General features: G+C 42.7%; 2 protein-coding genes across 11 annotated transcripts in view; one reads left to right on the forward strand and one right to left on the reverse strand.

Annotated features, from left to right (window-relative positions):
• ZNF674 (zinc finger protein 674) overlaps positions 1-15,943 on the forward strand; it is a 36,951-nt gene extending 21,008 nt beyond the window's left edge. For both annotated transcript variants that reach the window (XM_087860279.1, XM_087860280.1), the window contains exon 6: positions 12,348-15,943. In XM_087860279.1, the coding sequence (XP_087716405.1) occupies positions 12,348-13,840 (1,493 nt within the window). In that variant the 3' untranslated portion in view covers positions 13,841-15,943. The remainder of the gene's footprint in view (positions 1-12,347) is intronic.
• Positions 1-27,975, reverse strand: part of KRABD4 (KRAB domain containing 4) — a 66,671-nt gene that overhangs the window by 19,499 nt on the left and 19,197 nt on the right. For 3 of the 9 annotated variants that reach the window (XM_045795975.2, XM_087860304.1, XM_045795978.2), the window contains one exon: positions 22,090-23,082. The exons of 2 other annotated variants lie outside the window; for them this stretch is intronic. In XM_045795975.2, the coding sequence (XP_045651931.1) occupies positions 22,826-23,082 (257 nt within the window). In that variant the 3' untranslated portion in view covers positions 22,090-22,825. 4 more of the 9 variants (XM_087860308.1, XM_045795977.2, XM_087860305.1 and 1 more) reach the window with 3 other exon arrangements.

Raw genomic sequence — 27,975 nt, forward strand, 5'->3', positions numbered from 1 at the left:
CCAACCACGTGAGCCACCCAGGGACCCCTGTGCTGAGCTTCTTGAATCTGTAAATTTATGTCTTTCTCCAAATTTGGAAACTTGGGAAAAAAATTTTTTAATTTTTTAAAGTATTTTTTTAAAGATTTTGTTTATTTGAGAGGGAACAAGAGAGCTAGAGAGAGCACGAGGAGGGAGAGGAAGAAGGAGAAGCAGACTCCCTGCTGAGCAGGGAGCCGGTCACGGGGCTCAATCCCGGGACCCTGAGATCATGACCTGAGCCAAAGGTAGACGCTTAACTGACTGAGCCACCCAGGCGCCCCTGAATTTGGAAATTTTTTGGCCATTATTTCTTCCAATCTTTTTTTTTTTTCTGCCCTAGTTCTTTTCCTTTGAGGACTCTAATGACATGAATTTTGGACCTTTTGGTATTGTCCTACAGGTATCTGATACTGTTTTTCCCTTTATTTTTCCCAATCTTTGTTTCTCTCTGTTCTGCAGGTTGGCAGGTTGCATCATCTTTGTCAGTTTAGCTCCAAGTTCATTGACTCTAGCCTCTGCCGTTGCCACTCTATGAAGTCTATCCCATGAGTTGGTTTTCTAATTTCAGATAATTGTGTTTTTTAGTTCTAAATTTCAGTTTCTTTTTTTACAGTTTCTATAATCTTGAGAATGTCTATTTATCTAGTTATTTCAAGTTTATCTCGTAGAGCTTAGTTATAATAGTTGCTTAAATGTCTTTGATGATTCTAGTACCTGAGTGATCTCAGAATTGGCATCAGTTGATTGTCTTTTCCCTTAATAATTGGTCAGATTTTGCTGGTTGGTTGTCGTAGTGAAAAATTTTGGATTCTATCCTAAATAATGGAGATTGTTTTGTTGTTTTTAATCTTTATCACGTGATACACCTGGTTAGATTCAGACCACCAGTTTTGTCTCACCTTCTGTGGGCGTTAATTCCATTCAGTTTAGTTTTCAAAGCCTTTGACGTTCTTCTTTGGATCTTTGCACCATTCAGGGGTTAGTTTGAGACTTGAGCGGCGATTTAAGTCTTTGTGCAATTATCAAAGACTTTGCTTTCCTGCTTCGGGTCTGTCTCATGCTTTCGTGACTCTGGTGTTCCTCTCAGACTTGAGCTGTGGTTTACATCTTAGTTTAGTTCAGTTCTTAAAGCTTTGCTGCGAGACTTTCCCTGCCTTTGCACTCATAGCCCTTGGATGGGCTCAGGACTTGTAGAGGTTCATATGCCATGGGGACAGAGTCTTGCAGAAACATGAGGGGGAGACAAAAGGAAACTCACTGTATGAGCTGCTTCTCTGCCTTTTGACTCCCCCTCAGAGTGCCAGCTTTTGTTTATTTTTCAGAATCCTCAAGTAGTTGCTTTACATATTTTGTCCAGAGTTTTTCGTTGCAAGAATCAGTAGGAGAGAGAGGCTATGGTCGATCTCCTCCATTGCGGCTAGTGATGGAAACCTTGATTTTATTCATTCTTGCTTTTATCTTGTTATTTCTGTCCTTCTGCTAGTGTGAATTGAATTTTTTCCTTTCCTGGTTTCATAAGGTAGAGCTTAGGCCATTGCTTTGATAGCTTCCTTTTCTCATGTGAGCAGTGGGGAAGCACTGACTGTCTCTGAGTACTGATTTAGCTGTTTTCACCCCTTTGTTGTATAATTTGTTATATAATTGACATATAAGAAATTGCATGTCTTCATAGTGCACAGTCTGGTCAGTTTTGACATGCACACCCGTGAATCCATCACTACAATCACGATAATGAAGTCATCGAATGAGCTGGGAAGGATTTCCTCCCTCTTCGGTTCTTTGGAAGAATTTGTATAGAAGTTGGTATTATTTCTTCTTTAAATGTTCGATAGAATTCCCCAGTGAAGTCATCTGGGCCTGGAGTTTTCTTTGTGGAAAGGCTTTAAACTACAATTTCAGTTTCTTTAATAGATATCGGTTTATTCATATTATTTCTTCTTGAATGAGCTTTGGTAATTTGGGCTTTCAAGGAGTTTGTCAGTTTCACCTCAGTTATCAAATTTTTTGGCATAAAGGTGTTCATAATATTCTTCTATTATCCTTTTAATTTCCGAGGGTTCATGGTAGCCTCGTTTCTCGTTTTAAAAGTCCAATCACAGGTAGTAGTGAAAACTATGAACTTCATTGAAAGCGCAATCTCTCCCCCAACGAATGCCTGCTTCACTGCTTCAGGCTGGGCAGTGTTAGTGGCAAAAGAAGCATGCTCAGCTTTTTCTTTCTTTACTCTGCTAGCTCTTCGCCCTTCTCCTCATCCCCCACTCAACAAGTAGTCCATCTCTGGCTCCCTGGCTCCCTGGCTCCCTGGCCAAAGCAAGTGAGAAAGGAAGGAGACACAAAGGACAAAAATAGTTTGACCTCACTGATAAAGATGTAATCTGATATTGGTGCCCTCTGCACATGGCAGATTCCAAAGACCGATTCTTCTTCCTGCCCTTGGCACTTTTATGGTTTCCTTGGAGCTGCCTCGGCTAGGGCCCTGACTGCAATGTTCTCCTTATAGGCAGTGCCTCTACTCCAGCAAGGCATTTAGCATATCTCCTCCCCATTTAGCAAACCTCCAGCCCCATGGCACACTTCCAGTCTCTCTTTGCTGAGGTCACCTTGATGCTAGCAGGAAGCCCTCTTTCCAAAGTAACCCAGCCCTGTTCACATCTAGAAGGGCCACATCTGGCTTGGAGAGAGAGAGAGAGAGAGAGTGAGCGAGCGTGTGTGTGTGTGCCTGTCCATCCGTGTCCGCACCTCGATCTCTTTACCCGCGTGCAACACTTTGCTGCGACAGACTGCCTCAGCCCACCCGGCACCTGTAGTTTTTCTAGGTGCAAATTAGGTACCAAGTCCTCTGTGTCCCCCAAACTCTAGCAGACATATATCAAGCAAGTTGTCTCCTTGAAATCCTTTCTAGTTTAGGGGTCAGATGAACATACTCCCCCACCCCTGTTGTTGGAGAGAAAAAAATGCCACAGCTTTCCCACAGCTCTCCCGGAAGCAGTTTTCTTCCTCAGCTTCTTCAACTTTAACCTCTTAGACTTTTTAAGGTGTATGTTAGTGCTGAGGGACATGGTGGTTTTATGAGGGACACAAGTGGTTTGACCTGCTCCTTTTAAGTCCTGCAAGTGTCTCTGGACTGGAGAAGCACTTGGTAGGATTGTATTACCAGCCTTTGAAACAAAAAGAGTGTGCTTTTTTTTTTCTTGTGATGGGAACTTTTAAGATAAACTCTCTTAGCAGCTTGCAAACATATAATACCGTATTATTAACTATAGTCACCATGCTTTACATGGGTTTTAATATCACGTTAAACCAGTTCCCTAAGAGGATGGGTTGCAGCTGGGTGGGCAGATAGAGCTTCCTGAGATGTCTACAACTTGAGGTTTGCAACAGGAAGCACTGATGGTAAAATGCAGCCAAACCGATAGTACAGACAGGGTGTGATTTAGACCAGTGCCGCCCAGCAGAACTTTCTGCACTGATGGCCGTGTTTTCTCTCTATCAAATTGTAGCTTGGGCGCACTCGTCCATTTTAGTAATCTGGTAAGTGCGGATTGGTATCTTATTGTAATTTTCATTTCCCATTCTAGTAAAGGTATTTATCATTTCATAGGGTATTGACTCTTCGGATTTCCTCCTCTGGGGCTTGCCTGTTCATATCCTTTGTGTTTTTGTTGGGGTGTTTGTCTTTTTCATTGATTTAAACGGCTTTATATATTCTAGATTCCAGTTTTGTGTGTAGTCAGTATCTTAGTTTGGGTTATTGATGGTGTTTTTTGAGTAGAAGTTTTAATTGTAATGTAATCAGATTTATCAGTTTTTCTTTACTGGTGCTTTTTGTGTAAATTGAAGTATTTTTTTTCTGGTTGAGGTCATAAAGAGGTTGTCACATAATATTCTCCTAACACTTGAAACTTTTGCTTTTTTACTTTCTTACAGTCTGCCTGGAATTTGTTTTCATGTAACTCATGAGGAAGGAGCTTTTAGTTCACCTTTTTTCCCTACCTGGGCACCCACTTGTACCATGCCACGTATGGAATTCTTTCCATGATGGTATGTGATGCCACTTCAGTCAGAGGTCAAGTTCCCCAGGTGCGTGGGTCTGTGCCCAGGCTCTCTTGTTCCATTGGTCTGCTTGTCCCTCTGCCACTATCATTATTCTAATGAATTAAAAAATATATAGCCTTAAAAATGCCCGACACCTAGTGAATGCCACATAAATGTCAGCTGCTACGCCATTGTTACTGTTACTGACGTTGGTAGGAGCTGGACGGATGATTCCCCCTTATCTCCTTTAACTCTTTGGTCGTCCATATAGGAATTTTAGAATTAGTTTCGCAAGTTCTATGGACAACCCTGTTTGGGATCCCTACTGCAATTGCTCTGTGTTGGGAGATGAGCTGGGAGTAGGTTGGGAATTGGCATCTTGACACTGTTGAATTTTCCCATCAGCGAACTCTTCAACTCAGCTTCTCTTTTCTGCCATTCAGTAGTGTTTTGAATTTGTCTTCAGGAAGTGCTTGCACATCTTTTGTTGGATTTATTCCTAGATATCTCTTAGTTATTACAGCAGTTGTGATTGGGATCTTTTTTTTTTTCCTGTAACATTTTCTAATTGGTAAATGCTAGTGCCTGAGAATGCTAGTGATGTTTATATATTCAGCTTGTGAACAGAAACATTTCTAGATGCTTTTCTCTTTTTTTTTAAATTTTTTATTATGTTATGTTAGTCACCATACAGTACCTCCTTAGTTTTTGATGCGATGTTCCATGATTCATGGTTTGCGTATAACACCCAGTGCACCATGCAATACGTGCCCTCCTTACTACCCATCACCGGCCTATCCCATTCCCCCACTCCCCTCCCCTCTGAAGCCGTCAGTTTGTTTCCCAGAGTCCATAGTCTCTCGTGGTTCATTCCCCCTTCTGTTTACCCCCCCTTCATTCTTCCGTTCCTTCTCCTACCAATCTCCTTTGCTATTTCTTACGTTCTATAAATGAGTGAAACCATATGAGGCTTTTCTTAATAATAATAGTTTTTAGATTCTCTTGTGTCTTCTGTGTAAACAATTCTCTTCATAAAAACAGTCTTGTCTTTTCCTTTCCAATTATACATTTTCCCGACTGACGAATGGAAAAAGAAGAGGTGGTCTATATACACAATGGAATATTACTCAGCCATCAAAAAGAATGAAAGCTTGCCATTTGCAACGACATGGATGGAGCTAGAGTGTATTATGCTAAGTGAAACAAGTCAGTCAGAGAAAGACAAATACCATATGATCTCACTCATATGTGGAACTTAAAACAAAACAGATGAACATAGGGAAAGGGAAAAAAAGAGAGGAAGGCAAACCATAAGAGACTCTTAATTATAGAGAACAAACTGAGGGGTTGCTGGAGGGGAGGTGGGTGGGGGGATGGGCTAGGTGGGGGATGGGCATTAAGGAGGGCACTTATTGGGATGACCACTGGGTGTTACATGTAAGTGATGAAACACCAAATTCTACTCCTGAAACCAGTACTACTCTACATGTTAACTAACTATGATTTAAATTAAAACTTCAAAAAAAATTATACATTTTCTTTCTTTTTCTTATATTAGTCTGGGCCTGTAGTATAGGGTTTAATAGATGCAACGATCCTGAATTCCTTGTTTGTTTCTGATTGTAATGAAAATAATGGGGGCAGTGATAGTAATATAATGATGGGCAGTATCTGAGCGCTTGCTGTGTTCTGGATGCTTCGTACCTACTTAATTCTCTGAACAACCCTATTAAGTAGGCTGGTTGTCATCCTCACTTTATAGATGAGAAAACTGAGGCACAGAGAGATGGCAGAGCTCCTCCAGCTCACCGTTAAGTATATTTGCTGTGGTATTTTGAAAGCTCCCTTTCATCGAAAGCTTCTTTTTATTCCTGGTTTGCTAAGACTTTCTTAAAAATCATGAGGGGCGCCTGGGTGGCTCAGTCGGTGAAGCGTCCGACTCTTGATTTCGGCTCAGGTCAGGATCTCAGGGTCATGGGAGCGAGCCCCAAAGTGGGCTCTGTGCTCAGCGCAGTCTGCTTGACTCTCTCCCTCTGCTCTTCCCCTGCTCATGCGCTTGCTCGCTCGCTCGCTCTCTCCCGAATAAATACAATCTTTAACAAATCATGAATGGATGTTATATTTTCTCAAATGCTTTTTTTCTGCATCTATTGAGAGGATAATTTTTTCTCCTTTAATCTGTTAATGTGGTGTTATATTAGTAGATTTTCTGATATTGAACTCTTCTTGCATTTCTGTGCTAAACTGTACTTCGTTGTGAAGCATTTTTTCTTAATTCATTGAAGGCAGTCTACTCACGTTTAAGGGTTTTGCATTAATGTTTGGAAATGAGAAAGAGCGTAGATTTCCTTTCCTTGTGCTGTCCTCTTGCTCTGGTGTACACGCTTATACTGGCTGCATAAAACAGACTGGGTACGTTCCCTTCTTTTTCTAGTTTCTGAAACTGTATTGACTAATGTAGACCTGTTCTTCTGTGGTGATACTAATCACCCACAAAACCATCTGGATAGGATGCCCATTTTTAGGGCAAGATTTTGGATTACAGAGTGAATTTTATAATTTTTACAATAATTACTGATTTATTCATGTTTGGTACATCTTCTGTCAGTTCTGGTCATTTTTCTAGACAATTATGTTTTGTTTGAGATTTCACATTTACTGACTTAAGGCAGGATTCTCTTGATGAAAAGAAAAATAGATTTGATTTTATCAAAGTAAATCACAGCCAAGGTTTAAAGAATAAAATAAGCGTGGTAAAACTATAAAGAAAGTCAAAGGCATATAAACATCAAATTCAGGATAGCGATTATCTGAGAAGAAAGAAAATGAAATGGGCATCAACTTCAAAGGTAACAATAATTTGGTTTTTTTGTCTTCACACCCAACATGGGGCTTGAACTCACGACCCTGAGATCAAGAGTCACATGCTCTACCGCCTGAGCCTGCCAGGCGCCCCCATGATAGTTTGTTTTTTAATGAGTGGTGGATAGGCAGGTGTTTTCTTGTATCAGTGTTCTTTATAATTTATTGTAACTTCAAATAATTATGTAGAATTTTCTACTACAGAAGACTGAGATTTAGCTCACCTCATCGCTCCTGTCACTCATACACATACACAGATTTTGGTTCCCCAGTGTTGTTGTACTGTTGTTTACGACATTACGACAGTGTAAACACCGGACACAGTGAGCCATGTGGTAATCTTCGATTCCTTTAGCTTGCCTGCATAACTTTTTGTTTCCTTTGGTTAATAATTGTTTTTTTAATTTGCTTCTTTCACTATGTACTTACTGCCAGTTCAACTTCAGGGCTCCATATTCCACTGTCTAGAGTGACTCAGAATGCTTCCAGAACTAGCAGGTGTTCCATCCGTGTTATTCCCCTGAGTTTGGAGCCATTTGACCCTCTCGCTTCTGGGTGGATTACCCTCATTCCTGTTGGCGCAGCTGCCATCCTCACATCCTTCATCATGATTCTGGGGACTCCCCCTGCTTTCTTCATTGTGGGATTCACCATTTGCTTTACGCCTTGCCACCTTCCACATTTCATTGGAACACGTTCTTCCAGTACCTAAGAAGGAGTGTGGGTCCATGGGAGGTAAATTTTTTGAGATTTTTTTGAATACCTAGACATGTTTGTTATCCTTGTCCTACGTGGAGAGTTGAGCTTGGGGTAGAGTTCTAGGATGGACATGTCTTTCCCTTAGACTTTTTTTTTTAAGATTTTATTTATTTATTTGACAGAGGGAGAGACAGCCAGCGAGAGAGGGAACACAAGCAGGGGGAGTGGGAGAGGAAGAAGCAGGCTCCCAGTGGAACAGGGAGCCCGATGCAGGGCTCGATCCCAGGACCCTGGGATCACGCCCTGAGCCGAAGCCTGACGCGTAACAACTGAGCCACCCAGGCGCCCCCCCTTAGACTTTTGAAGGCATTGCACCATTGTCTTCTGATTTTCAATGTTCCTTTTGGGAACTCTGAATCTATTCTGATTATTGATGCCTGTTATCAGTTTTTTTTCTGTCTGTAAGCTTATCTCCCCCCCTTTATCTCATGCTCTCTGACAGTTCTCCATGTGCCCTGATACGGGATCATTTTCACCAGTATTGCTGGGCATCGGGGTAGGAGATAAGTCCCCACAGGGGCGGCTGCTCCTTTCTCATGCGGAGCCGAGATGCTGCAGAGCTAGACGGCTACATTTCAAGTCCAAGTGGCAAGCACGGTTTTTTAAAAAGCCCTTTCACTTTGTGGAAGATTCCAAGTTGATCCTGTAAAAATAGGCCCCTCAGGCCAGAAAATCATCAGCCTCTAATGGTCAGGCATCTAGGCTCCCAGGGGAGCAACAGGCGTTCAGTGCCCCAAGCAGACAGAATAGTCTTATCAATATAGGGAATATTCCGAAAGCTGAATTCCCGGACTTCAGCCAGGAGCCAGGCTTGCTGTGTTAGCGCTTGCCTGCCCGCTACCTTTATTTCTTCATGTGGACTGAGTTCCCGTATTGCGTCCTTTCTTTCTTAGAGCTGAGCTCCAAGTCAGGTCTAATAGTGACAGCAAATGTGAGGATGGGGCTTTTGGTGGAGATCCAGAACAGGTCGGCCCCTCAGGCTGCTGTGAGGCTGCCAGTGTTCACTGCTTACAGGCCAGAGTTGGGGAGCCAGTGGTTTGCGGTACGGGGAGAAGGGGTGAGTAGCGCCAAGTGAAACACCACAGATTTGACTGTTCTCACTGAGGTTCACTGGTTCTTCTTGAATAAATACTTCTTAATTCATTGTATGCCTTTTGGTTAATTTCCAAAGTCTTCAAATGATGGATATTGATAATTTTGCCAGTGTTTTCATGGGGGAGATTTACTGAGACCCTCACACTGCCTTTCCAGAAGTCCTGCCTTAGGGCATTTCTCTTAAAACTACAGAAAAGTACAGAAAGTCATCATTGTAACTAACACCCTTGTACTTACCTCCCAGAATTAGCAAATGTCAATATTTTGATACTTGGTGGTGGCATTTTTTTTTTAATAAAAGAAATAGAGGTTTACAAGTAAAGGCAAAGGCCTCTTTTCCTCTCCCGAGGCCTGTTCCTCTCATTCACTCCCCAGGCAAACGGTATCATGAGCTTGGTGAGTATCCTTCTAATCCAGTTTTTATACTTGCAGTCCATATATGTTTGTATCTACTCATACAGTGTTCCTTTTGTAAATTTACCAGATTAGTGGACTTGAACTGTAGCGTTCTTTCTAAAACTTTCTTTCTGTATTCAGTGTTGCCCTTTGAGCTTTACGTGTGCTGATACCTTAGACTTAGTTCGTCCACTTTCACTCTGGTTTAGCATTCCAGCATCTGAGTATTGTAGTCCGTCAGTCCATGCCTCCGTTCCTGGGGATTCCATTGTTTCTCATATTTGTTGCCATTCTTGTACGTGTATCCTGGCTCACACTTGCAGAATTTTCTCTGTGGTATAACTACAAGTGGAATACATAGTAGAGTATGTACATTTTCAACATTACTAGATGTTATTTGCCTTTTTTGTCTCCCATCCGTAGAATCAATTTGCCTCGTATATTTAAGAGTTCTGCATCTGGTTGGGGCGCCTGGCTGGCTCAGTCAGTGGAGTGTGTGACTCTTGATCTCAGGGTTGTAGGTTGGAGCCCTGTGTTAAAAATAAAGTCTTAAAAAAAAAGAGTTTTGCATCTATTTAAGTGAAATTGTTTTGTAAGAGTCTCCTATTCTGCCCTTATTTGCTTTTGGCGTCAAGGTCACTCTGTTTTATATAACATAAACATTGTTTTACCACCTGTGTTTTGGTTATTAAGTACCAGGTACATCTCTTTCCATAATTTTATTTTCAACATTTCTCTCTCATTTTACTCTAATCATCTTTGGAAAACATAAAGCTGATTTTTAAAAATACAATTTAATATGGTTGCCCTTTAACTAATGGAGTTAATACATATTTATTGTGCTATTACTATGTTAGTATTTCTTCTTTTCTGGTATTTTCTATATATCCTGCTTTTTCTTTACCTCTTTTTTGTAAAGACTTTATTTTAGAGAGAACGAGAGAGTGAGCAGGGGTGGGGGCAGAGGGAGAGGGAGAGAATCCCAAGCAGACTCCATGCTAAGTGCGGAGCCCAGTGCAGGGCTCCACATAACCTGAGCCAAAATCAAGAGTCAGAAGCCCAACCTACTGAGCCACCCAGGTGCCCCTCTTTACCTCCTTTTTCCTGCCTTGACTGCATTTTTTACCCCCACTTTTCCCGTTTGGTAATTTTCCTCCTGAAAATTTCAAGTATCAAGCATTATTGTTAGCCAGGCTTTGTATGCGATAAATTCCCTACCTTTTCTTGTCCAAAAACATCTTTATTTTGTCATCTTTCTTTGTGATAATTTATCTGGGGATAGAGTTCTAAGATGACATCAAGCTTCTCCCAGGACTCTGAATATATTGTTTAATCTGTTGGCGTCTTTTATTGCTGATGAAGTCTGATGTTGATCTAATGGTTTCTTTATAGGTGATTAAAAAAATTTCTCCATGGTAGCTCTCCATACTTACTTTCTGACTCAAAAGTCTTGTGGTTCCACTAAACTGTATCCAGGTTCAGTTTTGCTTTTATTTACCACACTCAGGACTCCGGACATTAAGGTGTAGAATATGTACCTTTCTTCCATCTAGAAAACTAGCAGTCATTGGCTCTTCAAATACTGCCTAGCTCAGGGATCCCCAAGACCACTACCATATTTAGAGATCTTCGAGAAGGACTTGTGGGACTCCACATATAGTTGTATCTATAGCTATGATTTATTACAGCAATGTAGTAAGGATATTCTACTGGATCGCAAGGGGAAAAGACACTAGCAGAATCTGGATGAATCCATGTACAGTATTCCTTATGCTCTCTCCCTCCCATCTAGGGTCACACAGGGCACACTTCTCCCAGCAGAGAAAATGCAACAACATTTGTGCCCAGGGAAACCCATTTAGAAACTCGGCACCCTCAGTTGCTCTGCCTAGCACATACCAAAATGCCAGACTCACAGAAGGAAAGGAAATGTTCAGCATAAATCACATTGTTTGTAGAAGCAGCCTTATCAGTTAGGGAATGGTGGAGACATTCCTGAACTCCAATTCCGACGGCAGCCAGGGCCCAGCCTTGCAGGCTAGCCTTTCTAAGTGTGGCAGTCTCAGGGCTGCTCTATTAATCCTTTCTTGGCATACTGCCCCTGTCCCTTTCTCTCTCTTCTTTCCATTTGGAATTTCTATTAAACCTATGTTGGAACTTACATTTTTCTATTTGTCTTACCACATTTCCATTTTTGTTAGCTCTTTATGTTACATTCTGGGTGACTTTTAAAAATCTGTCATCTGATTCATTAAATCTGTCATTTATCTGTGACTAGTCTACTGTTTAACCTCTCTATTTAGAGTTTTAGTAATGCCTATATTTTCTATTTATAGGTTTTTTTCAAATGTTCCCCTTTTTTACCCCATAAAATAGCTCTTACCCTGTTTCTTTGAATATTTGAAATGCATTTATGTTAAAGTCTAGATTGTTCTGTTACCTACAGTTCTAGGAATGGGGTATCTTTAAATGTATCTGCTGATTATCTCTCAAGATGGTTCATTTCTCTGTGAGGTTTAAATTACTTTACTGTGAACTCTTCAGTGAGAATTGGTTTTCCATAGAAGTTCTGTGAGTCCTAAGCTATAAAAACATAAGAATATATCTTTTCGAGTTTGCCACTGCTAGGAACTTACAAATACCAGGACCAATTTTTATGTTAATTTTTCAGCTTGTGGGCTCTGTACTAAAATTATAATAATTTCAGATTGAGTTACATTATTAGGCTTTTGCTTTCTTATATATCTTTCTTTCCAGTTTCCTTGACCAGTGGAGAGTCTTTCTAGCTCCCCATTAACAAACATGGAAGCTCCTTGTGATTCCAGCTGTAAGTGGGAATTACATACCAGTTTCCTGAACATTGTTTTCTGTGTAAATCCTCAAGCTTCAGTTTCTTTTCACCCCAACACTTTAAATTTCCACTTCACTGTTGACACCTAATACATTTCTCGGTTTCAAGCTTGACTATGAATTAAATTACTTTTGTTAAATATGGGCCAGCATTTCTTTGTGTTTAGTCAGAGGAGGCGGTGCTAGCGAGGCATGGAGGGAGCCCACCTGCCTCAGCTCAAGTCCTGTTGACAGGAGCTCACAGCAAGACATTTATGAACTAATTTTACCCCATAACATTACAGTAGAAATGTTTACGAGTTCGATGAGTTCCTTGCATTTTTTTCTAGAATTCTGGCAAGTTGATGACCAGGTAGACAACCACAAGGAAAGCCAAGACCAACTTCTGTGGCAAACTGCATTAGTAGACAAGGAAACGCAGAAGGATCTAAGTGGCCGAGAATTCACAACCTTCAGGAAGATCGTTTATCCAAGCACAGACTTTGTTTCTATAAGACAAAGACTCCCTAAATATTATTCATGGGGAAGGTGTTCAAAACATAATTTAAACTTTCTTTGTCAAAATAGAAGCTATGTAAGGAAGAAAGATGATGAACGTGAGGCACATTGGAAATTGTGCTTCCGTTCCAATCTGCATAATTCTCAAGCTGTGGAGAAGTGTTTTGAGCCTGATCAACGTGGAAGAACCCTCCACCAGAAGCAGGCACTTAATCAAAGTCAAAGAATTCAAACCAGGGAGAAGCTGTATGCGTGTTCTGAGTGTGGGAAAGTGTTTATCCAGAAAGCAACCCTTGCAGTACATCAGAGAACCCACACAGGAGAGAAGCCTTATGAATGCAGTGAATGTGCAAAAGCCTTCAGCCAGAAATCAACCCTCATTGCTCACCAGAGAACTCACACAGGGGAGAAGCCCTATGAATGCAGCGAGTGTGGGAAAACCTTTATCCAGAAGTCAACTCTGATTAAACACAAGCGAACTCACACAGTAGAGAAACCATTTGTATGTGGCGAATGTGCAAAAGCCTTTAAGAGTTCATATCACCTTATCAGACATGAGAAAACACACATTAGACAGGCATTTTATGAAGGAATCCACTGTGGTAAGTCCAGCCTTTTGCATCAGAGGACTTATAAGGGTGAGAAACCTGAGTGTAATAAACACGAGAAACCCTTTGATGAGAAAGCCAACCCCATTAAACACCGGAGATCTCATACAAAAGAGAAACCTTACGAGTGCAGTAAATGTGGAAAAAGCTTCAGGGGAAAGTCACACCTCTGTGTTCATCAGAGAATTCATACAGGAGAGAAGCCTTACGAATGCAGCATATGTGGGAAGACTTTCAGTGGGAAATCACACCTCTCTGTCCATCACAGAACTCACACAGGAGAGAAGCCTTATGAATGCAGAAGATGTGGGAAAGCATTTGGTGAAAAGTCAACCCTTATTGTCCATCACAGAACTCACACAGGAGAGAAACCCTATAAATGCGATGAGTGTGGGAAAGCCTTCAGTGAGAAGTCCCCACTGATAAAACATCAGAGAATTCATACAGGAGAAAGGCCCTACGAATGCAGCAGCTGTGGGAAAGCATTCAGTAGGAAGTCAACTCTCATTAAACATCAGAGAATCCACACAGGGGAAAAACCCTACGAATGCAGTGAATGTGGGAAAGCCTTTAGTGTGAAATCCACTCTCATTGTACATCACCGAACTCATACAGGAGAAAAACCCTATGAATGCAGAGACTGTGGAAAAGCCTTCAGTGGGAAGTCAACTCTCATTAAACATCAGAGAAGTCATACAGGAGATAAAACCTATTAAGATACTTGAGAGTGAGATAATTTCACTATTCGTTATACCTCATTATGTACCAATTCATCCTGGGGAGTAACCTTATAAATGTTGAGAATGTCAGAAACTCTTCAGATTTTATTTAATGTTCCTTTAATATAATGGTACAAAAGCATAATTCCAGAAGCATGTAATAAATGTGATCAGTTTTTTACCCAGAATTCTTACCCATGAGTGGAAAATTGTACATCAAAGAATTCAAAAGTGGCAAAATTGGGGGTGTGTTGACGTGAGGTAACCTTGAGAAAGAATTTAAATGGCATTGCCTATCAAGAGTATTTATGCTGAGGAAGAACTAAGAATTGAATGAGCTTAGAAAACCATGTTAGCCATTATGAGAGAAACATGTTCCATAATTTTTAAAAGATTTTATTAGAGAGCGCACGCGTGCGAGTGGGGGGAGGGGCAGAGGAACAAGCAGACTCCCTCCTGAGTCTGGAGCCCCACTCTGGGCCCGATCCTAGGACCCTGAGATCATGCCCCCAGCCAAAAGCAAGAGTCGGTCACCCAACCGACTGAGCCACCCAGGTACCCCCATGTTCCATATTCAATACCAAACGTTTTGTGGGAAAGGTGCAGAGGTTGCAAACAAGCACATAAAATATAAAAAGTGAGGTTCACTGTGGAGTAGAGTATGACATTTTTGAGAGAACAGTATAGAGCATAAACCATTAATCCCAGCTGGGGCAAGCTCCCCGTGTTATTTCTTAAACAAATAGAAAAACTGCTCCCTTAAATAGCATGAGAAAGGATGGGTCATCAGGATCCCGGAAACAAGGGGGCTCGAAGAGATGTTACACATGTTACTCAGCACCTTAAGTGCAAAAATGCACATCCCTTACAGAAAAGGGATCCTCGCGTAGAAACGGTGCTTAGACTCTAATGTTGTCTTTTAAGAAAGAGTAATCACTATGGTGAGGCAATAAGAGATTTTTAATTTTCAGAGTATCTCCTATAACAGCAATTTATTTAAATTGCAAAACAAATAAACTGAATCTCCTATAATGGGTAATTGGTAATACGGACCCATTAAGAATCATCTTTTCTTTATTATGTTTGAGGATTTGCGGAAATGTTTGTGGTAATCTGTTAAATGAAAAAACGGATTCTAAAACAATATACCATATGGTTTACATTGTAAAACAATACATAGAGGAAGGATATGCACCATTGTATCAGTGATTCTGGATGGTAGAAATATGGCAACTTTATGAGTAAAATTATATGCAGATATATATTTGTATTATATCTATTTTAGGTGTGTGTAGGTAGGTAAACAGACACATAGAACAAAAAGCTAGGAAGGAAATATGCCAGATTATTCAGCAAATTATCATTTGGGTGTTGGGATAATTGATTTTTAAATGTTTTAAGCGTAGTCTCCAGAAACTACCAATAAATTGTTTAAAGTAATCCTGTGCATACTTGATTCTGTCTTCCCATCCATTTTCCCTTTCAGCTTTGTCTTTGGTTTTGAGAATATATTTTGGATGTTGAGAATAGGTATCCTGATTTTATCTGTATGTGGTTTTTTAATAAAAAATAAAAATACCTCCATAGTTCACCAAATCCTGTGACATAAGTTATCAGCTAACAGATTTCACAGAGGAGATGTAGTGAATGGTCACAGATACCACAGGCAATGAGACAACCGACTTCTGACACCAGATATAAAGCTCGTTTCACAGTGATACCTGTGAATGCTACTTGCTCACATGCCTTCCTCCTCTTGTCCTATCATCAGCACTTGTAGCAGGCACATCCCAGGTGAGCCCAGTGAATTGTGCCCTATGTAATCCTCTCCCCTCGAGTGTGGGCAGAACTGAGACTTGCTTCTAGACAACAGATTACGGCAGAAGTGAAGTGATGTCGCTCCTGTGAGTATGTCATATAAGACTCCATCTTGGCAGTTGTGGTCCATATATACAATGGAATATTACTCAGCTATCAGAAAGAACGAGTTCTCAACATTTGCTGCAACATGGACGGCACTGGAGGAGATAATGCTAAGTGAAATAAGTCAAGCAGAGAAAGACAACTATCATATGATTTCTCTCATCTATGGAACATAAGAACTAGGAAGATCGGTAGGAGAAGAAAGGGATAAAGAAAGGGGGGGTAATCAGAAGGGGGAATGAAGCATGAGAGACTATGGACTCTGAGAAACAAACAGGACTTCAGAGGGGAGGGGGTGGGGGAATGGGATAGACCGGTGATGGGTAGTAAGGAGGGCACGTATTGCATGGTGCACTGGGTGTTATACGCAACTAATGAATCATCGAGCCTTACATCGGAAACCAGGGATGTACTGTATGGTGACTAACATAATATAATAAAAAATCATTAAAAAAAAACAACTCCATCTTGGCAGACCGGAAAGAAACTTCCCTTGCTGGTCTGATGAGGTAAGCAGCCATGTTGAGGAAGCCCCGGGACCAAAGAACTGCAGCTGGCTTCCAGGACCTGAGGGAACCCTGAGCTAAGACTGTAGGACTTGAGCGGCAAAATCTTGGAGACAAGAAAAATAAGCCCAGTAGACGGAGCTTTTTTCCACAAGGAGCGGATCGGTAAACGGCATAAGATAAATTCAGAGATGCAGAACAGGCAAGCGCCTGAGGTACCAAGGAGGGCTTTCAGCAGAACCGTGTCCCAAGGTGCTCAAACTTGGACTTCAGATCCCACCAGTGACGAAGGGCCCTGGTAAATACCACAAGACTCTCAGCTGGAATCTGAAGGGCCTTAGGAATTAGGGGGAAGTAAATATAAACCAGATCTTTAGAAGATTGATGCCCCAACTTGAATGAGCTCACCAGCTAACTGAATTAGCTCACTAGCTAACTGAATTAAAGTAATTTATGTAACTGCCTGTCAGGAACTGGAGCTCGTCTAGAGTTTCTACAATTTCTCACGCACCGTGGTATTCAACTGAAAATTGCCAGGCACCCCCAGGGTCAAGTTAAGAAAAAAGTGGATAGTAGAAGCAGACCCACAAGTAATTCAGACATAGACACAAGTCACGGTCTTTTAAAATAACTGAATAATATGAACAAAATATAAAATGAAATTCTTAGGAAAATGCAAATGATTTCCAATAATTATTTACTTTTTTGCCTAGTGCTTTATTTTCCTAGAGTTTCTAATTGCCTTTTCCCATTTTTCCAGGGTCACAAACATACCTTCCTATCTATGGAAGTTTTCTCTCTGGTATTAGAATTCAGGGTAGTTATTAACTTTGAGGGGGGATGGCTGAGAAAGGGCAGAGGGAGGAGCAAGCTAGAAACTTTCTCCAAAGAATAGTTATCTGCAGAAGACGGCGTTGCTATACTCCCAAATCCTCATGGACTGTACCGTGACTCATACAGGGACCTCCCAAAGGCTCCACCCATCATTTCTATCCGCCACAGCCACTTCAAGCAGCACAGGATACGCTAGGTCATACAGCCCGAGACACAGTGCGCCTGGTGGACCAGACCTATTTCAAAGTGCACCCTTGCTCTGGGCCACACTGAAAATCGGCCGTTTTGTGTTATTCAGTAGACGGTCTGGCACAGTGTGACAGAATGGGGTTTATGGTGTCTAACAGGGTCCAGCAGTGGTTCCTCAGAAGTAGTAGTCTCTACTGCAGATTCCATGGCCTCCCTCTAGGCTCAGGGACCCGAGTCACACTGCACCTTTTCCCACCGCTGACACCCTTGACACCATAGGGCCAGCCAGATCACAGGGTCCAAGCAACGAGGCTGCTTGCACAACAGCCTGGGCTTGCTACAGTCTTTCCTGCCTTAGGCCGCCTCAAAGCTGGCAGCCTTCTGTCGCCTGGTACGTGGGCCAGAGAAGGACTTCTGGGTGTGGAATACATTCCCTCCAGATCCCGGAGAGGCCTGCATTTCTCTTTCATGAAGTTAAACTTTGTGTATTTGAGCCTGTGGTAGTTCAAACTCATTATCCCATTATCCCATTATTCTAACTGGTTTCTGCAAGGGCCAGAATGATGAATTAAACAGAAATATGATTAGGGACCACTAATCCCTTGCGTCCTTTAAGTCTTTACTAGTGGCGCTGATCTCCATCATCCCCTAGGGGTGCAATACTGGTTTCAGTTTACCATCTTGGTTGCTGCGGGAGGGAGAAAGCAAGAGTTTTCCATTTTGTTTCCCCCACTGTGAAGGATCTTACTACACAGGCCAAGGACCCACCATGGACATAATCCAACAGCTAAGACTGGGAAATGACCACTGGGCACGTCTGCAGATGCAGTGGGCCGCTGTGAGTCGGACTTAAGCAAGCACTCAGCCCCCACTCTAATAGGAGGGCCATGATCATGCTTTGAGGGTCTGGGTATAAACATGAACTCAGAATGCTGTGTCCAGCAGTCCTAGAAATATCTGGGAAGTCCCCCTTTTCTCGGTCTGTAGTCACCCAAATAAATGGCGATAGTTCAGGGCAACATATACCTGCTACGACGATGTAGGGTCCTTCCTCTGAGGGACGTGGGCACCTCTCCGACTGGTTCCAGGTCTGAAATGTGGCTCAGATCTGGGAACTGAGCAAGGGACCCTTACTTTTTAATGAAGCAATTTGCCCTTGGACAACGATGTAGGGTCCTTCCTCTGAGGGACGTGGGCACCTCTCCGACTGGTTCCAGGTCTGAAACGTGGCTCAGATCTGGGAACTGAGCAAGGGACCCTTACTTTTTAATGAAGCAATTTGCCCTTGGACAACGATGTAGGGTCCTTCCTCTGAGGGACGTGGGCACCTCTCCGACTGGTTCCAGGTCTGAAACGTGGCTCAGATCTGGGAACTGAGCAAGGGACCCTTACTTTTTAATGAAGCAATTTGCCCTTGGACAACGATGTAGGGTCCTTCCTCTGAGGGACGTGGGCACCTCTCCGACTGGTTCCAGGTCTGAAATGTGGCTCAGATCTGGGAACTGAGCAAGGGACCCTTACTTTTTAATGAAGCAATTTGCCCTTGGACAACGATGTAGGGTCCTTCCTCTGAGGGACGTGGGCACCTCTCCGACTGGTTCCAGGTCTGAAATCTGGCTCAGATCTGGGAACTGAGCAAGGGACCCTTACTTTTTAATGAAGCAATTTGCCCTCAGACTCCTGCTCTTTGAATTTTGCCCTTTTCTGATCATAATTAAACAGCATCCCTACGGACTGCCCATCAGTTTTACTCCTAGGGATGCCAGGCTTATCAGCAGAGTCGATACAGACGAGGAAAACTTAATGAGCTTGAGGGAAAGTGTTCATAGGCTTTTGCCATTTAATATGATGCTGGCTGTCGGTTAGCTCGTAACTCATGGAGGCACTCTTAGTCCTGACAAAAGGTCCGTTTAGTTAAACTCATTTTAAGAGATGGTGACGCAGGTGCACTTTCAAAGTTAGGCCTCTGGTTCACGAATCAGGTATTAAACAAGAGGCATTTCTATGGAAACAAAGAAAAACACTGGTTAATGATTAGGTCATAGTCTTAAGTCAGTCTCTGGGTCCTGAGGACAGCCGGTGGAGACTTCTAGCTGTCAAGCTTGAAACTTCTTCAGCTACACTGAGAGCGGCAGTGGCAGTCTGACATATTTCCCTGGATTGCAGTTCAAATGTCTCGAGGTCTCTCAATGTCCCACACAGCGACAGGCGTGACGATCACCTACACACGACTGGCTGTGGCGATTTCTCTTAAGTTCGCGCCCAGCTGTTCATGTTTAGTTTGCAAGGCTTCAGGAAAAAGGGGCGGCTTTCATTTTCAAATGAGTCCAACTCAAAGGCGGGAGAAAAATTAAAAATGTTCGTTTGGAGAGTGGCGGTCAGGCGCTAGAAGAAATGAGGATCTAGTCCAGCTTATAAGAAACAGTATTAGGGGCGCCTGGGTGGCTCAGTAGGTTAAGCAACTGACTCTTGATTTCAGCTCAGGTCATGATCTCGGGGTCGTGAGATCAAGCCCCGCATCAGGCTCCGTGCTCAGTGCGGTCTGCCTGTCACTCTCCCTCTGCTCCTCCCCCTACTCTCTCTCTCTCCCTCCCTCAAATAAATAAATAAATAAATAAAATTTTTTTAAAAAAACGGTATTAGAATCTAATATTTACTCAGGTATGTTATCGAAACATCTTTTTTTCTCTATAATCACCCTCATTTTTACCATAGATAGCCCAATTAACTTTTGTTTGTAAAATAACGCTAGTTTTAACAACTTGGCCTGATTATTTACAGAAGCTCAGCAGGAACAGAAGAGGCCATGTAGGTTCTTTTAAATGTGCTTTGCTGGAGTTTTTCACAAGGAATTTCTAGATGGAACTTTCCATAGCCTCTTGAGGCCAGGAGCCAAGACAAAATGTGCACCAAATGCTTGCTAGACTTTGCCTGTAATACCTACAGATTTGGGTGAATTCCCCTCTTCTCAAGGAGGGGACTCCCTACTTCTGTTGCTCTTTCTTGTCAACAACTCCCTCCTTTGTACTATCGTGCCCTGAAACTTCTACTTGCCTCAGCCTTCCTGAGCACTCATCTCTTTCTCAACTCCACGAACCACCAAATTCTTCTTGGGACTCCCCCCCACCACGTTGTATTTTGCTACGTGCCTCCCAGCAGAAAGCCAAGGCCATCAAAGGGCCCACCTCAACGGTCTTTTCGTTCTCAGCTTTACAGTCCTGCATGGCCTTTGCTCACCATATGAAAACTGTTAGCCTCGTAACGGTATCTATGATATCTAGTTGTTTACAGCAGGGGGGGAGTTTGGTCCTGGTTACTCCATCATGGCTGGAAATGGAATGGTGCGACTGTATTACTCTCGCGTGGGATTCTTAGAGCTTCTTGACCCCATGGCTTGATCTCTTTCATTGGCTTGTGAAAATTTTACCATTGTTTCGGAACTGTTCCTGCTCTAGTTAGTTACACGTGCTTTACGTGTTGGTTGTTTCCCAAATGCCTCTCAGTTTGCTTGCAGTTGTTTGCACTTTTTCCCTCTCCTTGGGACAAGCCTATGGTCCTCAAAGTCACTAGTCCTGTCTTCTGTGTCTAATCCATTGTTAAGCCCATACACGACGAGTTCTTGGTTACTGTATTTTTTTCACTTGTAGCATACATATTTTATCCATTTTTAGAGATTCTAACAATTTAAATCCTCTTTCACCCATTTTGTCTTTTCCTTTATTTTTGTTATATTAATGGTTAAAGTGCTTTTTGCTGAGTCCAATGTCAAACTCATCTGGGTTTTCTGTGTTAGCTCTCTATTGCTGCTGAAACAAATTACTACAAACAGTGGCTTAGAACAACACCCATTTATCAATTCTTAGTTCTGCAGCTCGGAAATCTGGTGGGCTTAGTTACTTTCTGTCTCACAAAGTGGGAATCAAGGTGTAGGCTGGGCTGGCTTCTTATCTGGAGGCTGTGGGCGAGAATCTAATTCAGGTTGTTGGCCAAATTCAGTTCCTTATGGCTGCCAGACTGAGGCCCTCATTTTCTGGCTGGCTGGCAGTCAGGGGCCACTCTCAGATCCCGGACAGTGCTCACAGATCCTTCCCCATGTCAGCAACAGAGAATCTCTCCTGTTGAACCCCTTCCATAGCTTCAAATCTCTGGATTCCTCCTTTGCCACCCAGCTGGAGGAACTGCCTTTAGAAAGCTCCTATGAAAAGATGAGGTCCACTCAGGTCATGTCCCTTTGGCCGTAGAATGTAACACAACCACAGAAATGCTGTCTCATCATATTCACAGGTTTTACCCACAGTCACAGGGTGGGGGCGGATTATAAAGAGAGTCTGTGGGGGTCATTCTTAGAAGCGTGCCTACCACAGTCGTTCATTTTGTTTTAACGACCACATCTTTCTTGCCTTTTCTCATGTCTAGTAACCTGTATCAGACACCGTATACTAAAAACCTGTACAGTTTGCCTTTTCCTCTATTCGGCAGATAAAGTCTGGGCCTGGTTACCTCAAACCAACCAGGGTTGTACTGCAGTGGTAAGATCAGCTAGCTCTCTTTAGTGCTGTTCCTCAGGCTATCCCTTCCGCACTTCTGCTTGACAGCCTCTTGGGTCTCTGTCTCCCCAGACCTGAGACTGCTTGAGATTTAGTTCCCCCTTCAGGCATATTGAGCTGAGCTCTTTACCCTCCTGCTCTGTGATCGTGCAGGCCTCTGGTTCGATTTGAACTGTTTCCAAAGCATGTGAGAGTGCATAAGGGCTCACTTTGCATTTCTGGCCCAGCCCGCTATCCACCCCCCCGCCCCATCACAAACTCAGCAAACATCCTATGGACAAAACTAGTCATGCTCCTGGAGCTCTTTTCTTTGCAAGTCTGCCCTATATAACCTCCACGAGCTCCTCTGGATCTCCTTCCCCTTGTAAAGTCTGTCAGCCTGGGCCAAGCCCCATCCTCGGCTCACACCCAGCATCAGCAACTACCTCCAGATAACGGACAGCAATTGTCTGGTCACCTAGAAAAGGCACTTCACTCTCCAGAATTTTAATTCATTTAGTCCTCATTGTTTCCACTGCTCTGCAACAGCTCCAACATATTTTTTTCCACTTATCCCCTTTCTCCCCCTAGTTGTTGTATGGTTGCTGGCCTGGCAAGACCAACTACAATGTCCACGGAAGTGCAAGTCTGCTTATTACTTTCTATTAAACATTTAAATGCAAGACAGTAAATGAGACAGTAGTAAATGACCACATGCAACGTTGCCACCTTTCTGCCATTGGTGAGGTCGGGAAGGACGAAGGGCCTTGTGGAAGAGCACACACACGGGCTTCACAAAGGAGCCACGGACCGTGACTCGGAGTGGGGGGCTAATGCTTGCTATATTGCTTACTCTCTCTGCGTCTTAAACACACTCCTTATGATTGTTTCCTCAAGCTGTAAAACATCAGGATATGCATTTGGTTGGGGTACGTGGGACTGTCATTATCCTCCTTGCTTAAGAGTGTTGCCGAGAAGCAGAAAAACCCATTAAGGTAATATCTTTAGGAAACGAAAAAGCCTTTACTTCCGTAAAGAAAGTTTAAATTATGTTTTGAACACCTTCCCCGTGAGTAACATTTAGAGAGTCTTTGCCTTATAGAAACAAAGTCTGAGCCTGGATAAGTGATTTTTCTGAAGGCTGTGAATTCTTGGCCACTTTGGTCCTTCTGTGCTTCCCTGTCTACGAATGCAGCTTGCCACAGAAGCTGGTCTTGGCTTTCCTCGCAGTTGTCTATCCGGTCTCCACCTTGCCCGAGTTCTAGGGAAACAAATGCAGTGAGTCATCATTTCTACTGTGTATCGTGTTATGGGCTAAAATTAATTCAGAAAAGCCTGGCTGTGAAGCCCTGTCCCCAGGACTTGGGCTGACGTGGATGGGCTCTCCCTGTGACCACCACCGCCACCTCCTCCGACTGCAAGCATAGAGAACTGCTGGCCCATCTGTAACAAAAATAATTAACACTCAGTCAAGCTGAAGATCAGTGAAGAATATGATGGGACAAAAATCAAGGGGAGATTTAAAGTCAGGGGCCAACAGAAGCTGATGCTGTATGGCTTTGCAGTTGGGGGGTTAAGGCTCTAATTCATGAGCAGAGTGGGTTCTAGGCCACAGGACACAAATGTCTAGACACAAAGAACTAGAACTGAGCTACCTCCTAAAAGCTGGAAGTCATAAAGGACGTTGCAGCTTTTAAAACGGGAACTAGAAAGATGTCACCCCCTGGGTGATGAAAACAGAACAATCAGGAGTTACTTACAAGACATGAGAACCCTAGTCCTGTGCCACAGGTAGCCACGCACTCCAAATGGACATGTGAAGTAGACTACAAAACCTAGAAGTTGTAAAATCCCCCGAACAACTGGTCCTGCATTAGTGGAAACCACTGGGCCTCGGCTGTGGCACTATCCAAACAGTTCTGCAGTGGTGCTTTCACAACGTAGAGTACACAGAATTTCCATGGAAAATAACTCTCACTTAAAAGGAGTTCACAGCAGGGGCGCCTGCGTGGCTCAGTTGGTTAAGCGTCCGACTCTTGATCTCGGCTCAGGTCATGCTCTCAGGGTTGTGAGACTGAGCCCCGCATCGGGCTCTGTGCTGAACGTGGAGCCCTGCTCCAGATTCTCCCTCTCCTCTCCCTCTGCCCCTCCCCACCCCTGCTCGTGGGTCTGCTCTCTCTAAAATGAATGAATTAATAAATAAAAGGAGTTCGTAGTAAAAAAAATTAAAAACCTTAAAGTCCACAAAAAACTTGCATGTGGAAATAACGGCTTTATAGCGGCTTTATTCACAATGGTCCCAAGCTGGAAGCAGCCCAGAAGCCCTTCAGTAGCTGAAAGGATGAACCAACTGGTATATCCATATGAGGGATACTGCTCAGCAATAAAAGGAAATGAGCTACCAAGCTGCAGAAAGACATGGAGGAACCTTAAATGCACACAACAATGGGTAAACTGTGGCGGATCCATTGAATGGAATACTACTCAGTGCCAAAAAAGAAGCCACACTAATACAAAAACTAGAGGACTCTCCAGAGAATTATGCTGAGTGAAAAGTATCAATCCCGTAAGATTACATACTACATGATTCCATTTGTATAATATTCTAGAAAGGACAAAATTATAAAAATGGAGAACAAATTAGTACTTGCCAGGGTTTAAGGAAAGGCAAGGATACGGGTGGGAAGAAATGGGTTGCCTATAAAATTCCTTATGGTATGGAGATGTTCTGTATCTTACCTGCATTCATGTCAATATCCTGGTTCTATTTTGTAGTATAGTTTTGCAAGATGTCACCACTGGGGGGACACTGCATAAGGGTACAGGAAATCTCTCTGTATTATTTCCTTATCAGTGCATGTGAATCTACAGTTATCTCAAAATAGAAATATGACGTAAAAAAATAACCAAATATTCCAAAGAGAGGAATGGGGAAGCAAGACAACAACAACCAAAAAAGAGAGGACAAAAAAGAAAAGTGATAAAATGACAGACTTAAATCCAACGATATACATAAAATGTATGTATATCATACCTACATATCAATTAACCCATAAAAGCATTCACATATCAATAATCATACCAATTAACCCATAAAAGCATTTGCAACATTCAATACCCAATCGTGACTAAAAACTCTCACAAAACCAGAATTAGAAGGAAATGTCCTGAACCTCTACCAGGCATCTATGAAAAACCCTACAAGGTAAATTATACATAATGGTGAAAGAATGAATGCTTCTGGCCTAAGATCAGGAACAAGGCAAGGATGTTGCTCTCCCTATACCTAGTCAACATTATACTGAAGATCTTAGCTGGTACAATAAGGCAAGAAAAAGAAATAAAAGCATCCAGATTGGAAAGGAAGGAAAAAAACAGTCTTTATTCACAACTACAGGATTGTTCATGTGGAAAATGCCAAACTATCGACAAAAAAAGCTACTAGCACTAATATGGGAGCTGAGGAAGGTCCCAGGATACAAAGTCAACACAGAAAAATCAGTGAAATTTCTATAAACTAGAAATGACCAATGGAAAACTGGATGCAAATTATGAACACACAAAACACAAACCCCACTCTTCATGTTGTAAGAATATACAACAGGAGTAACTTCAACAAAATATGTGTAAGACCTGTCCATTCAAAACTATAAAATATTACTGAGATAAATTCTAAAACACCTAAATAAATGGAGAGCTATACACTGTTGATAAGTGACAAGACTCGATATAGTTGGCATAACCATAGAGTCAGTGAATCCACAGGTTCAAGGCAATCTCCAACAAGATCCCCTGTAGGCTTTTTCTTCTAGAAATTGACAACCTGATTCTAAAATTTATATGGAAATAGCAAGGACCTACAGTTGCCAAAACAATTGTGAAAAGAACCAACAAATGTGGAAGACTTGCACTACCTGATGTGAGCACTTAATATAAGGCTATCAGAATTAAGACAGTGTGGTACAGGCATACAGACTGATTCAACTAATTTTCTTTTTTTTTAAAAAGATTTTATTTATTTATTCGACAGAGATAGAGACAGCCAGCGAGAGAGGGAACACAAGTAGGGGGAGTGGGAGAGGAAGAAGCAGGCTCCCAGTGGAAGAGCCTGATGTGGGGCTCGATCCCAGAACACCGGGATCACGCCCTGAGCCGAAGGCAGACGCTTAACCGCTGTGCCACCCAGGCGCCCCTGATTCAACTAATTTTCGAGAAGGGTGCTAGGGAAATTAACTGAGAAAGAAGTCTTTTAAAAAATGTTACTGAAACATCAAGGACTTTCCAACACGGCGGAGGCGTAGGAGACCCTAGTTTCGGCTGGTCCCAGAATTCAGCTAGATAGCTATCAAATCATTCTGAACCCCTGTGGACTCAACCGGAGATCTAAGAAAATAGCTGCAACTCTGCAAATAGAAAAGCGACCACTTTCTGCAAGGCAGGAGGTGCGGAGAAGCAATCCGAGGCAATATACGGGAAGATGAACCGCGGGGGGAGGGAGCCTCTGGAAGCCGGCTAGAGGGTGATAAAGCAGCAGAGCACAAAATCGGAATGTGGAGAAGTCTGGTCCGGTGAGGCGCATCCCTGTCTGAAAGGTGCTCAGGCAGCCAAGCGGGGCAGAATCCTAGGTGGGACAGTGTGGTCTCAGGATCTTCAGGGTCACAGAAAGAACGGGGACGCCTGAGTGCGGCAGAGCTCCTAGGCATTGCAGTGGGGAAGCCGGCTGTGATCTGTGAACCGAACCGGGGAGTGGGCTTTCAGCTTGGTGTTGCCATGAACTGTGAACCCCCGCACAGCTGGGAGACCGCTCTCTGAGCAGGGGCCCAGCAAGCAACAGAATCGTGGTGAGACCCCCCTTCTCCCTCCCCCACTAGGAGGAGTGGGTGCATGCCACAGGAGTCCGCAGGGTTCGGAGACTCGAACTGGGGTCGCATGCCTGAGACAGACGTGCTCAGTCACAGGCCGGGTGCGCATGGCGCGCAGCCAGAGACCAGGGAAGCAGGAGAGACTGACTGCTTTTCCCCGAGGGCGCACTGAGGAGTGAGGGCGTGAACTTTTGGCTCTGGGGCTGGAGACTGGGAGGCCACCATTTTCATTCTCATCCTCTAATGCAGCGCAGAAAGGCAGAAAGCCTTCAGGGAACAAAAGCCACATGGAGCAATCTGGAACCCCTTAGCCCAGCATCCTGGCAAGGGCAGTACAATTCCGCCTGGGGCAAAGACGCCTGAGAATTAGCACAGCAGGCCCCGACCCCAGATGGTCACCAAGAATATCCGGCTAAAACCAAGTTTACCAATCACACGGAACTGCGTAACTCCAGTGCTAGGGGAAAGCAGTATACAGAATTCAGGGGTTTTTTCCTCATGATTCTTCAGTCTTTCAATTTTAATTTTTTTTCTTTCCCTTTCAACCAATTTATTTTATCAACTTCAGTCTTTTTTAATTTTCATTTTTTGCAGTTATATTCTGTCCTTTCATTATATTTAATTTTATTTTTGTATATTTAAGTTTTTCTTTCATTACAATTTGGGATGCAGTTTCTTCTAACAAACAGACTAAAACACACCCAGGATCTAGTGTATTGTTCTGTTCTCTTCACCTATATGATTATATTCTCTTTTTTCTTTCTTTAAAGTCTTTTTTGATTTTCATCTTTACAGTTAAATTCTATCCTTACATTGTATTTAATTTTATTTTTGTAAAAATATGTTTTCTTTTTTTACAATTTTGGGATGTTGTTTCTTCTAACAAACAGAACAAAATACACTCAGGATCCAGTGTATTGCTCTGTTCTGTTCACCTGTCTGATTATATTCTCTCTCTTTAAAAAAAAATTTTTTTTTCAGTTTTGGGTCTCTTCTGATTTAGTTATTAGTGTATATGTCTCTGGGGTCGTTGTTGCCATTTCAGTATTTTCTTCTCTCACTCATCCATTCTATGGACAGAATGACAAGATGGAAAAACTCACCTCAAAAAAGAGTACAAGAGGCAGTACCGACTGCCAGGGACCTAATCAGTATGGACATTAGTAAGATGTCGGAACTAGAGTTCAGGACAACAATTATAAAGATACTAGCTGGGCTTGAATAAAGCATAGAAGACACTAGAGAATCCCTTTCTGGAGAAAAAAAAGAACTAAAATCTACTCAAGTTGAAA

Source organism: Ursus americanus, chromosome X, assembly GCF_024610735.1.
Source record: "Ursus americanus isolate L20-20 chromosome X, mUrsAme1.1.p, whole genome shotgun sequence".
In the NCBI taxonomy this organism is placed as follows: domain Eukaryota; kingdom Metazoa; phylum Chordata; class Mammalia; order Carnivora; family Ursidae; genus Ursus; species Ursus americanus.